Source organism: Hyla sarda, chromosome 12 (genome assembly GCF_029499605.1).
Source record: "Hyla sarda isolate aHylSar1 chromosome 12, aHylSar1.hap1, whole genome shotgun sequence".
Classification (NCBI taxonomy): Eukaryota; Metazoa; Chordata; class Amphibia; order Anura; family Hylidae; genus Hyla; species Hyla sarda.
In genome coordinates, this window is record NC_079200.1 from 23,100,058 (window position 1) to 23,113,008 (window position 12,951).

The following is a 12,951-nucleotide window of genomic DNA, read 5'->3' on the forward strand; positions in this document are numbered from 1 at the left end:
TCTGTTCCCCATATAGTATAAGCCCTCTATGTGCTCCATATACAATAGTAGTAAGGTCCCATCTGGACCCTCACATAGTGGTTAGACCCCCTTTGTACCCCCCATATTGTAGTTAGCCCCAACATGGTAAGCCCCCATACTGTGCCTATAGAGTAGTAAGCCTCCCTTGGCCCTCCCACATGGTAGGCCCCCACACTGTTCCCATAGAACAGATACCCCTCTTTTGTTCCCATGTATACTAGTTAGACCTCCTTCTGTGCCCCTACATGGTAGGTCTCCACACTGTGCCTCCATATAGTAGTTAGGCCCTCTCTGTTCCCTCAAATGGTAGGTTCCCACACTGTGCCCCATATACTAGTTAGACTCCCCTCCTGTTCCCCTATATGGTAGGTCTCCACAATGTGCCCCGTATAGTAGTTAGAACCCCTCTGTGACCCCACATGGTAGACCCCACACTGTGTATATAGTAGTTAGATCCCCTCAGTGCCCCTAGCCCCCCCCCCCCACACTGTTCCCATATAGTAGATAGACCCCCTCTGTGCTCCACATGGTAGGCCCCCACACTGTGCCCCCATATAGTAGTAGGGTCCCTTGAAAAAAAAAATCCACATCTCTTTTCTCCACTCCCCTGCAGTTCCTCTCCTCTCTGTGCCCCTAAAGCAGGCAATGTGGTACAATGCTGCTGCCTTTACTAGGAAGTAGAAGTCCCCAGCTGCCTCTTAAATGACTGCACAGGGAGTCCCTCATTCTCTGTCACATCGCTTTTCTCTTATCAACTGTGTGCATGTCCTGAGGATGCGCAAACAGTTATAAGGTGCACTTGCCCCGGAATTCAGGGCATGTGACTCGTTTCCACAAATGGGCCCCCACTTCCCTTTGGGCCCAATTGCAGTTATACCCCCTGCAATTGTTATTGTTATTGTGTATTTTTACGCAATTCATTCTGGTTATAGTAGAAGATGTGTACGGATCTCATTTCAAACATAGACCCTTATTTATTAAGAGTGTTAGTCTTTGTGGGTTTTAATTCCCTAAATTTTTTTTCCACGGTATTTACTAAGATTTCCTTACATTTTCCACTTTCCCTACATTTTGCTTCTTTTACACATGCTCTGATCTGTTGGGTTTTCCTCAGCTGAAATCCACCACATTTTCTGTGGAAACCTTAGTAAATATGTTGTTTTTTTGTGAAAATGTCGGGAACATGCCCCTTTCCGATGACCATGCCCCCTTTTCTCGACGGCCACCCCCTGGGTTTTCTTGGGAAAATGGAGAGTTAGTCAGGGTTTTTTTCAATTCTGGCACTAATTCTGGCGCAGACGGGATTTCTGGAGCATATACAAAAATTAGCATAAACGAAAATTTGCATCTGCGAAAATTAGCATATACAAAAATTAACCTTAACGAAAATTCGCATATGCAAAAATTTGCATATGCGAAAAATCAGCACATGCGAAAATTAGCATATAAAAAAATTAGCATAAACGAAAATTCGCATATGCGAAAATTAGCATATGCGAAAATTTGTACGCCAGTCTCACACAGTAGTATTAGAGCCTTCTTTACACCACACAAGCTGGAAGCAGAGAGGAGTGATCAGTGTGATGTGCACTGTGAAAAAAAAAAAACGAATATTCGTAATTACGAATATATAGTGCTATATTTGCAAATATTCGCGAATATGCGATATTCGCGAATAAAATTTGCATTGCGAATATTCGCGAGCAACACTAGTTAGAATACATTAAATTGGAAACAAATGATAATTTAGCTTTTGGGCACAGTTCTAGTAATCGACCTCATACTGTCGGCTGGTTGAAGCTTCGCGCTTATTCTTCTCTTGCTCAATGTCACTACATGTTTGGAGTTTGCTCATCAGGCAATTATGATCATGTCAATGGCATGTCAGAGATAATTTGGATCTAGGTATTATTCTATAACTTCTTAAACAATGTGAAGACCATCTAGGGAAACTGAGCCAAACTTGAACTTCTTAGCAGTGTCTTAGTTTTTGGATGACTTCTGATGCCAGTCATGGGAAGTAACGTGTGTAATTGGATGTAAGAGACAGCTTTTTTGGGTGTGTCTCTTGCTGAGTGACAGCAGGTATGTAAACAATCGGATGACTGGACACAAATGTAGTATAAGTAATCGACTTGTAAGACTTTGCAAGCAATGTACTGTATATGGAATGAGTTGTCATTTGGCTCGACCATTGTTGGACTGGGCCCGTAAGAGGAGTCAACTCCTGGATTCACAATAGGGGGGTTTACAAAACGAGTCATACTAGGGGGGTTTACAAAATCAAGTTATTGGCCCACATTTATCATTGTAGGTGTAAGTGAAGCATTTTTTTTACACATTTTTTTTGTGTGCTGATAATGTGTACGAACACCAAATTTATTAAATGTTCACAGAGCATTTGATAAATTTTGTGCAGGTTAACATTTTCTAAAATTTCTCTCTTCACATACACTAAAAAGCTACGCCAGGTCTGGGATGGTGTTGTTTTAGAGACTTTTCTGTGGCTTTGCGTCTTTTTTGTGCCTTTTTACAAAAGGCGCAGTTCATAAATCCCTTCTATATCATGTGTATTGCCAAAATCAGTGGATCGCAACTCAAAATCAGTGGATTGCAACTCAAAATCAGCAGAAATGTGTAAACAAAAAGGCGCAAAAATGCGCAAATAAACTCTGCTTGCGCCTTTTTGCGCCTCTTGTAGACACAAAAAACAGTCTAAAGACAATGATAAATGTCGGCCATTGTCTATAACAAACAGATTCCAGCCCTATTTTTTTTCCAGTTTTTCTTCTTCCCATGTGCACAGCAATCTGATTCCGAACGCTGGAGCCGGCGCCAGGAGCTCATGACATCATAGCCCTGCCCCCTCACGATGTTACGCCCCACCCCCTCAATGCAAGTCTATGGGAGGGGGCGTGACGAATGTCACGCCCCATCCCATAGACTTGCATTGAGGGGGCAGGGCATGATGTAATAAGGGGTGGAGCTATGACATCATGATCTCCCGGTGCCGGCTCCAGTGTTCAGAATAGTTTGTTCCAACGGTGAGCAGCAGAGTACTCCTTTAAAGGGGTTGTCCTATTAAGAAAAATAGGTCTGAATTAGCTGCCACGCCCCCTCCCATAGACTTGCATTGAGGGGGCGGGGTGTGACGTAATGAGGGGGCAGGGCTATGATATCACGAGCTCCCAGGTCCAGCGTTCGGAACAGTTTGTTCCAAACGCTGAGCAGTGGAGTACCCAATTAATATCTCTATCTAGTTTGCTTACGCAGATCCGCACCTCAGTCATCTCCGATATACATACTTGACAGAATGGGTTTTGGCTATAAATTATGTTTTAATGTCTAACGCTATTTTGAGATTAAGATAGGATTTATATTGTTGGAGGGAGTCTCCTCGGCTGCACTCAAGAAAACATTAAGAAAAAGCTAAGCCAGTAGTCTTGTAAAGATGGAAGAGCGAATAGTGAGTGTCTAGACCAAATAAACCTCACTGTGGATTATTCAGATTTGTTTGGAGACAGGTCAGACTTCACTTTATTACAAGTTTTTCTTTATAGGTTTTAAAATCTTGTTATCTAAATGAAAGGGGTTTTTCAACTTTTTGTAATAATTTTTAGTAAGGGTCCACCAAAAATAGTCTGTTCTGCTGGGAACCCAAGAGATCAGGTCTAATGCGGCACTCCGATGCTCAGGGTTTGGAAGAAACTGTTCTGAACGCTGGAGTCGGTGCCGGGAGCTCGTGACATCATAACCCCGCCCCCTCATGATGTCACACCCCACCCCCTCAATGCAAGTCTATGGGAGGGGGCGTGACAGCCGTCACGCCCCCTCTTATAGACTTGCATTGAGGGGGCGTGGTGGGGGCGGGGCAATGACATCACAAGCTCCCGGCGCCAGCTCCAGTGTTCGGAACAGTTTGTTCCAAAGGCTGAGCAGCGGAGTACCCCTTTAATCTCTTTGCAAACTCAGCAGCAGCAAGTGTTTAAATTCCCTGCAGCGCCCCCGCAGGGAAAATAAAGTATCACATTGAGCCTATTATTATTATTATTATTAGTATCCACAGTGGATCAGTGACATGGCTCTTCCTCTAATTACCCAGAATTATCTAATAGGCTGAAGTAGTCTAAACAGGCTACACATTTAAAGGGGTAGTATCAACTTGGCATTTAAGGCATGTCCAAAGAACGTATCATAAATGTCTAAGATATAAGCATCCCACCTATGGGACCAACACCTATCTCAAGATCAAGGACCTCCTGGCCTGGTCGGGAAGCTGTATATAGCCAAACGAGAGGTTTTATGGCATTTATGTAACTTTCATTGACTTTTCAGTGTTTACTTAAAGGGGTTCTCCGGTGTTTACACATCTTATCCCCTATCCAAAGGATAGGGGATAAGATGCCTGATCGCGGGAGTCCCGCAGCTGGGGACGCCCGCGATCATGCACACGGCACCCTGTTTGTAATCAGTCCCCGGAGCGTGTTCGCTCCGGGTCTGATTACGGGCGACTACAGGGACGGCGGTGTGTGACATCACACCTCCGCGGTGTGTGACGTCACGCTCTGCCCCTCAATGCAAGCCTACGGGAGGGGGCGTGATAGCTATCACGCCCCCTCCCGTCGGCTTGCATTGAGGGGCGGAGCTTGACGTCACACGGGGGGGGAGGCGTGACATCACACGCCGCTGGCCCTGTAGTCGCCCGTAATCAGACCGGGAGTAAAAACGCTTCGGGGACTGATTATAAATGGGGTGCCGCATGCATGATCGCGGGCGTCCCCAGCTGCGGGACTCCCGTGATCAGGCATCTTATCCCCTATCCTTTGGATATGGGATAAGATGTGTAAGCACTGGAGAACCCCTTTAACTCTTACTAAAGACAATAGGTGTTATGCTAATTGTCAGCAGAACCAAGCTGGAAAGCCCTCGATATGTATAATATCTATTTATAATATAAACAAAATACTTTCCACCATGCCTACCAGTTATGGTTTAAGAAGCCCATGTTCAGATACATATGACCCCACCAGATGCCCCACATCCAAGAATCAGAACGGCTCTTAATTTATAGGTAATATCTGATTCCATTGCTCTTCTTATTGGAATTTTAGCAGTTAAAGGGGTATTCCAGGCCAAAACTTTTTTTTTATATATCAACTGGCTCCGGAAAGTGAAACAGATTTGTAAATTACTTCTATTAAAAAATCTTAATCCTTCCAATAGTTATTAGCTTCTGAAGTTGAGTTGTTGTTTTCTGTCTAACTGCTCTCTGATGACTCACGTCCCGGTAGCTGTGCAGTTCCTATGGGGATATTCTCCCATCATGCACAGCTCCCGGGATGTGACATCATCATTGAGCAGTTAGACAGAAAACTTCAGAAGCTAATAACTATTGAAAAGATTAAGATTTTTTAATAGAAGTAATTCACAAATCTGTTTAACTTTCCGGAGCCAGTTGATAGATATAAAAAAAAAAAGGTTTTGCCTGGAATACCCCTTTAAGACTTGGTTCCCCATCGGCAATAATAGCAGGAAAAAAAACGAAGAAAATTGAACTTTTCAAAGTACCAGACCCCGTCAAGTAGTCAGTCCAACAAAATGTGAACCAGATACATAAAATGGCGTTTATTCAGAGCACATATCAACGCGTTTCTGGCCCGGAGTGGGCCCTTCGTCAGGACGAAGGGCCCACTCCGGGGCAGAAATGCGTTGATATGTGCTCTGAATAAATGCCATTTTATGTATCTGGTTCACACTTTGTTGGACTGACTACCTGACGGGGTCTGGCACTTGGAAAAAGTTCAATTTTCGTCGTTTTTTTCCTCCTACTCCATTACCGAACCAGTAGGCTCCTGGGATCTGAGGGAACCAAGCTGCAGGACCCCACTGTACCCTCTATACGCTAATAGATGTTGTGCTCTCAGAGCAACATCACAGGGTGAGTGTTTCTATCATAGGCGTGTGCAGCCTATTGCATTAGGGTGTGCACCCTAAAGCACACTCTTGCTTGCATGCACACATACATAAACAGACCTGCACTCATATAGGTGCAGTATAAGTCCCCGCATCTTAGGTTGGCAGTATAGTTCCCCCACATTAGGTTGGCAGTATAGTTCCCCCACATTATGTTGGCAGTATAGTTCCCCCATATTAGGTTGGCAGTGTAGTTTCCCCCCACATTAGGTTGGCAGTGTAGTTTCCCCCCACATTAGGTTGACAGTACAGTTCCCCCCACATTAGGTTGGCAGTACAGTTCCCCCCACATTAGGTTGGCAGTACAGTTCCCCCCACATTAGGTGCAGTACAGTTCCCCCACATTAGGTGCAGTACATTTCCCCCACATTAGGTGCAGTACAGTTCCTCTACATTAGGTGCAGTGCATTTCCCCCACATTAGGTGCCATATAGTTCCCCCACAGACATACAGCCTTCAGCCATATACAGTGTATGGCTGGAGGCTGTATGTCCGTGTACTGCCCCACTTCAGTGTTCCGACCACTGCTCCACCGGTCCGGGGTCACGATCTACTGCTATGGCCTATAGATCATAACAGTTGGTCCCGGGACCGGAGGATCGGTGGTCGATCACTGAAGATGACGTGCTGCCACCTGGTGCTGGTGACTTACCATGCCTGCCGGCACACGTCCTCCTCGTCTATGCTCCGCTCCCCCGTTGCTATGGGCGCACGCACGGGACGTCAGTGATGTCCCTGCGTGCGCTACCTCCCAGCGGCCCATGCGTTTTTAAAGTTAACGCGGGGGCCGCCGCAGAAAGGTAACCGAGACATCCTTGTGTCCGGAAAACATCTTTCGGGACACAGGGATGTCCAGAATGTGACGGGGGCCCCTGCGGGTTGCTCAGTGGTGGCCGCGAATCCCCCCCCCCCCCATGGCTTGATTAGGGTGCGCCCAGAAACACCCGGCACACCCCGTGAGCACGCCTATGGTTTCTATCCTGCAATACCATACATGTGCCTGACTTACTTCACCAGGGGTGCTTTTGTGTCTTTCTTTTCTTTTTTCCCCCATGGGCAATAATGGCACAATCAAAGGAAGCCACAATGATCACTGGTGTTCAATGTTATGCACTCTTCTATGTTTATGTGACATGGACTTAATTATATGCTGCTCCACCTACGGTATGCTATTCTAGAAATTTCCCTCTCCTAATAGACCAATCAGTAACCACATTCTCAGTTAATGGAAATTATGTAACCACAGTTTATGTATAGATGGAGCCAGAGGCTTACCTTGGGCCCCAATAAAAGATCTGTAAGAGGCCCACACAGTACCAGGTACCATGTAAAATCCAGGTGTCTTCCACAATGGAAGAACATTGAGCCTTCTCCTTTACACAAAGCCTTGATTCAATTGCTACTTCTGCACCACATGTTCACACTGAGTATTTTAGAATTTCCTCGTGCGGAATTTGTGAACATTACCATTGGTGTAAATGGTGTAAATACCCATTCATATTGCGGAGAATTCTGCCGCTGAAATTGATCTGTGCAAATAATGAACCTGTTCATTCTTGTGCGGAATTCTATAAACACTGCAGTGCTGTCAATGGTGACAGCGTAGAGTGGCGCGGCCCTACCACCTAAAGCTTTCCACGGTGCCCGTTAAATGGAATCTCTGCTGGTGGAATTCTGCGGGCGGAGATTCCGATAAAGTTACTCAATGTGAACGTACCCTGACTCTCCTGGATATAGCAGATCTGATATGGAACATATCACCATGATATAACATTTCAGGACTCTAGCTAATGTTGCTAAATTATTTTATTGGAAGAAGCACCCCCAAGGCGTTAGGTAAAAACTTGAACTTTGCTACATCTGAAAATAGAAACCGGAAGAAGCCATCAGTTGGCGAAACTTCGGGTGGTGACTAGTGTTGGGTGGGAATATTTGCGTTTAGAATTTTTATCGCGAATTCGCGAATATTGCGAATATATTCGCTAGATATTTGAAATTACGAATATTGACTTTTTTCCGCATATTCCTTCTTTTCACTTGTGGGCCAATTAGAATTATGCAAATACACTTGTCAGAGGTTATCAACAACATCCCTAGCAACCAATAGTAAAGTTGCCCACCCCCTCACTCTTTTCTTCCTTGAATACGCGAATATAACAAATACGCAAAATTCTCGAATATAGGACGAATATTCGTCTATATATTCGCGAAATATGGCGAATTCAAATTGGGCCAATGTCGCTCATCACTAGGGGTGACGGGTCACATTTCGCTACTCTCCTAACCACTTGGTAATTATCATTTAGACACTTGTTTTGCCGATAGCACTCTGTTTGCTTATTATTGATCCTATTAGCCACATCCTTTTGGCTGCACTTGCACGTGTTTATGTGTTGCTATTATTTTCTTAGCATATACTACCTATGTGAGCCCTCACTTTTTCGTCAGTTTTTTCAGGCTGGCGTCTCTCCTTTTTGTGCTCCTTCTTTGTAGGGAGCTTATATGTATGTTCCGTATATATATTTTTTATATGTTTTTAACATGATGTATCAAAGTATTTTTTAGATTCCTAACACGCCAATTTCTCTTGTTATTTAGTTTATCTGAAAATATGCAAGAGCATTTGGTTTGTGTTGTTGTTGCTATATTTGAGGTCTTTGGAAACATGATTGCCACATGCACAGTCTTTATATTGCATAATATGGAGTCACTCTAGATTTTACTTGTCTACAATACAGATTCCCATGGGAGGCGTTACGGCTAGTACAAAGCCGTCACGCCTCCTCCCATAGACATGATCGGAGGGTGTGTGACGGTTGTGGTCGCCAGTCATCCGGCACGGAGCGGAGTTTGCTTCGTGCAACGGATAAGTGGGGTGAGGTACCAGAGATCACGTGGGGTCCCAGCAGCCTTATCCCCGCAATCAGACATGGTATCCCCTATCCTTTGAATAGGGGATAAGATGTTTAGGGGAGGAGTACCCCTTTAACAACGGTCCCTGCACCTGAATGTACAGAGTAGCACATCACAGTTGTATTTGATAGCTACATCTGTATGTAATAAATGATAAAAGTGGTTTCACATGGCTATAAATACTTCCGCATTTTAGTATATGTATCACCACAATACCCTGTATTTTCATCTACTTGCTTCTCAGCATAAATTCAAACACTAACAGGTTGTTAGTGTACATTTTGATCAAAAAGTACAAGCCCACTCGCCACGTCAAGGCCACCTATTTAGAGTGGGTCCCCAACCCAACATTGGCGTAGCGTCGAGTGCGACGGCCACCACCACTGTAACGCCATGCCCACAGGGGGAGCGATCCAGTGGTCAGGCAGCCCCACTGCTGCCCGACCAAGCCTCTGGCTCCGGGCCACACCACCCCACAGACAAAGCATCACAGTGACAATGGCCGCCGCAGTGCAACCACACCAATGTGAATACCTACCAAGTGCTCCCTGACAGAGGGCTAGGAGAATGCTGGGAGGAAACCCTATTGCAGTCTCCTACTAATTAATAAATAAATATATATATATATATATATATATATATATATATATATATATATATATCTATATATATATATATATATATATATATATCATACTGTCATAGAAGCCTATGGTAATTTCGAGTTCAAAGCTTAAAGGAGAAATGCGGCAAAAATAAACTCAACCTTTATCCACAGGATTGGGGATAAGTAGCTGATGTCGGGTGGTCCGAGCACTGGGACCCCACGTGATCACTGGGATCGGACCCGGCGCTTAGTGAGAGGCGCGTGCTGCAGATGGCACATGCTCCATTCATCTCTATGGGAGCACCGAAAAGATGCCCCAAGCTCTCGGGCATCATCAGCGCTCCCATAGAAGTGAATGGAGGGCGTGTCGTCACTGAGAAACCCTGAGGGAGCCGTGGTCCTGTCCAGGAGATCACGGGGAGGGAGGGGGGGGGGGGTCTTGGGTCCTAGTGGATGGACCCCCCACGATCACCTACTTATCCACGATCCTGTGGATAGGGGGTACACTTACTTTCGCCATAGCTCTCCTTTAAGCTGCAAGGTAACTGAGAGTTAAACATGACAGATGGTAGAATATAGTGTTTCTATTTCAGTCATCCATTGTCTTTTTTTTCCTCTTCACAGCTTATCAATGGGCAGCTAAATGGCGCCAAATTAACACTACAGATGGAAAATGCCAAACTGGCCTCTGATGACTTCAAGCGCAAGTAAGTAACTTGGTTCCATGTGTAGGTATAATGCCATATTTACTTTATTTTGTTACTTCAGTTTAATAAGATACCTATCATATATGCTACCTCATCCATGCAAATGGCAACGATAACGACTCATGGTATTTGTGAATCAACCTGTAAAATAGAATCCTTAAAGGAGTACTCTGCTGCTCGGCGTTTGGAACAAACTGTTCCGAATGCTGGAGCCGGCGCCGGGAGCTTGTGACTTCATAACCCCACCCTCTCCTGGCATAATAGACCCACCCCCTCAATGCAAGTCTATTGGAGGGGGCATGACTACCGCCACGCCCCCTCCCATAGACTAGGCAGGGCTATGACGTCACAAGCTCCCGGCACTGGCTCCAGTGTTCGGAAGAGTTTGTTCCAAACACTGAGCAGCGGAGTACCCCTTTAATGGCCATCTACTCGGCCATTGAGGCCCACGGTAGTCACGCCCCCTCCCATGGACTTGCATTGAGGGGGCAGGGCTATGACATCATGAGGGGGCAGGGCTATGACGTCACAATCTCCCGGCACTGGCTCCAGCATTCGGAAGAGTTTGTTCCAAACACTGAGCAGCGGAGTACCCCTTTAATGGCCATCTGCCATCTACTCGGCCATTGAGGCCCATTATTGAGTCAGAGCCTGGGCCCACTGAAGAATCTTATGGTACTTTGCAATATGCATATGCAAGTCTAAAAATCTTGTATAGACTCCTATAGACCGTACATAATCTTGTTATATCTGTAACACTGAGACATTTTTAATGCAAAGTTTGATATAGCTGAGCAAACAAAACAACCGGCAGAGCAAGGTAACACACCCTTCTTATATTTAGTCCACTTAGAGTCTAAAGTAGTAGTAATAAGGCTCATCTTGTAATATTGCACATGTCCTTTCAGCCAGTTTTCTACTAAACGCTACAGTAATCTCCCGTCTGGTCACATACTTTAGTGTACTGTACTTATTGCTCACTTTACAGTCATGATCATGTTGTTGAATGTGTTTCATCAAAATAGAACCAAGTTCTCTTAAAGGGGAACTCCGCCCCTAGACATCTTGTCCCCTATCCAAAGGATGGGGGTCCTGCCGCTAGGGTCCCCTGCGATCTCGGCTGCGACACCCCAGTGCATGGATCGAACTTCGCTCTGTGCTGGATGACCGGTGATGTGGAGGCTTTTGACATCACGGTAAAGCCCCCTCAATGCAAGTCTATGGGAGAGGGCGTGACGTCCGTCACGCCCCCTCCCATAGACTTGCATTGAGGGGGCGTGGCCGTGACGTCACGAGATGGGTGCGGCCGTGACGTCACGAGCCTTCGGCGCTTCACTCGATGCTCTGAACGCCAGGTGCAGCGGAGTCTCAAGCGGCGGGATCAGACATCTTTAATCCCCTATCCTTTGGATAGGGGATAAGATGTCTATGGGCGGAGTACATCTTTAAGCCTTGTAGGTGAACATTTTGACCGGGTGTCTGATGCCAAGTGCGGGCCTAAAGAGTTTTTGTGTCATGCCACACCTCCTCAGGCCCTTCACTTAGTGGTCTGCCTATCATGCAGTAAATGGGTCAATATCATTGTAATATGTAACGCACTATATACGGTGCTATGCAATGTGCATCGTGTAGAGTTACCATGTTTATGCCTAGTTACCATGTTTGTACATAACACTGACATCACATGATAGCAAACAGAACTAAACTCCCTCAGGCCTGTTGCTGAAACTTTAGTCTTATTAACCTATTACCGTTCATTTTGTGTAGTTTTCTGCTTAAGATCTTTAACCCCTTGGTGATATATGCCGTACATGTATGGCACAGTTGCCTGGGCTTTGTGGGCGCATGACATGTATGTGTGTCATGCTTTTGCTATTAGACTATAAAGCGAGCTCAGGAGCTGAGCTAGCTTCATAGATGGTGGGTGCCAGCTGCTATCAGCAGCCTGACACTCACCGTTAGGGATGCAATCATGCTGATGTTGGCTATTAACCCCCTTACAGGGGTACTCCGCCCCTAGACATCTTATCCCCAATCTAAAGGATAGGGGATAAGATTTCTGATCACGTGGGGGTCCTGCCTCTGGGACCTCCACTATCTCTGTGCAGCACCCAGTGTTGATTTAGAACACTAGGTGCAGGCGGCTGGGGTCATGACATCACGGGCACGCCCCTCGTGACGTCACACCACACCCCTTAATGAAAGTGTATGGGAGGGGCCGTGGCGGCATTTTGCCCCCATCCACCCTGCTCCCATATGTCTTTCCACCTTAAATATTCATAGACTCTTCAACCATGTGAATATACAAAAAAGTGTGTGTGTGTGTGGGGGGGGGGTCGGGTTAAATGGAAAAATGGGTTTGTATTTACATAGTACCCCCAAAAAAAAGAAAGAAATAAACACTATAAATGGTGCACACCATATCAGTACCATGCAGAATCTTTATTGAAATACAAAACATGTGACAGATAAACATTTAAAATTGGGCATAAAAAAAACAGAGCAAAGTCCACAATCTAAAGGGTAGAGGCCATGAATCCAACCCCAGGGGCACTCACCCTTCACAATAACCAATTAGTATAACCAATTAGAAGGCCTTTGTGCTGGTGATCAGGTAATCTGTTAATAGAGTCTGCTCCAGGCAGACTAACTAGCAGAGTACCAATCTGACTTATCAAAAGTATGCAATAGCATTGCACTGATCAGTATAAGGCTACATTCACACTGCCG

At 45.4% G+C, this 12,951-nt stretch overlaps 1 protein-coding gene across 5 annotated transcripts in view; it reads left to right on the forward strand.

Moving 5' to 3' along the window:
* LOC130296614 (keratin, type I cytoskeletal 42-like) overlaps positions 1-12,951 on the forward strand; it is a 55,312-nt gene that overhangs the window by 14,939 nt on the left and 27,422 nt on the right. For 4 of the 5 annotated variants that reach the window (XM_056548339.1, XM_056548338.1, XM_056548341.1 and 1 more), the window contains one exon: positions 10,139-10,221. In XM_056548339.1, the coding sequence (XP_056404314.1) occupies positions 10,139-10,221 (83 nt within the window). Of the gene's footprint in view, positions 1-3,413; positions 3,546-10,138; positions 10,222-12,951 lie in introns of those variants that run through there. The other variant, XM_056548340.1, reaches the window with a different exon arrangement.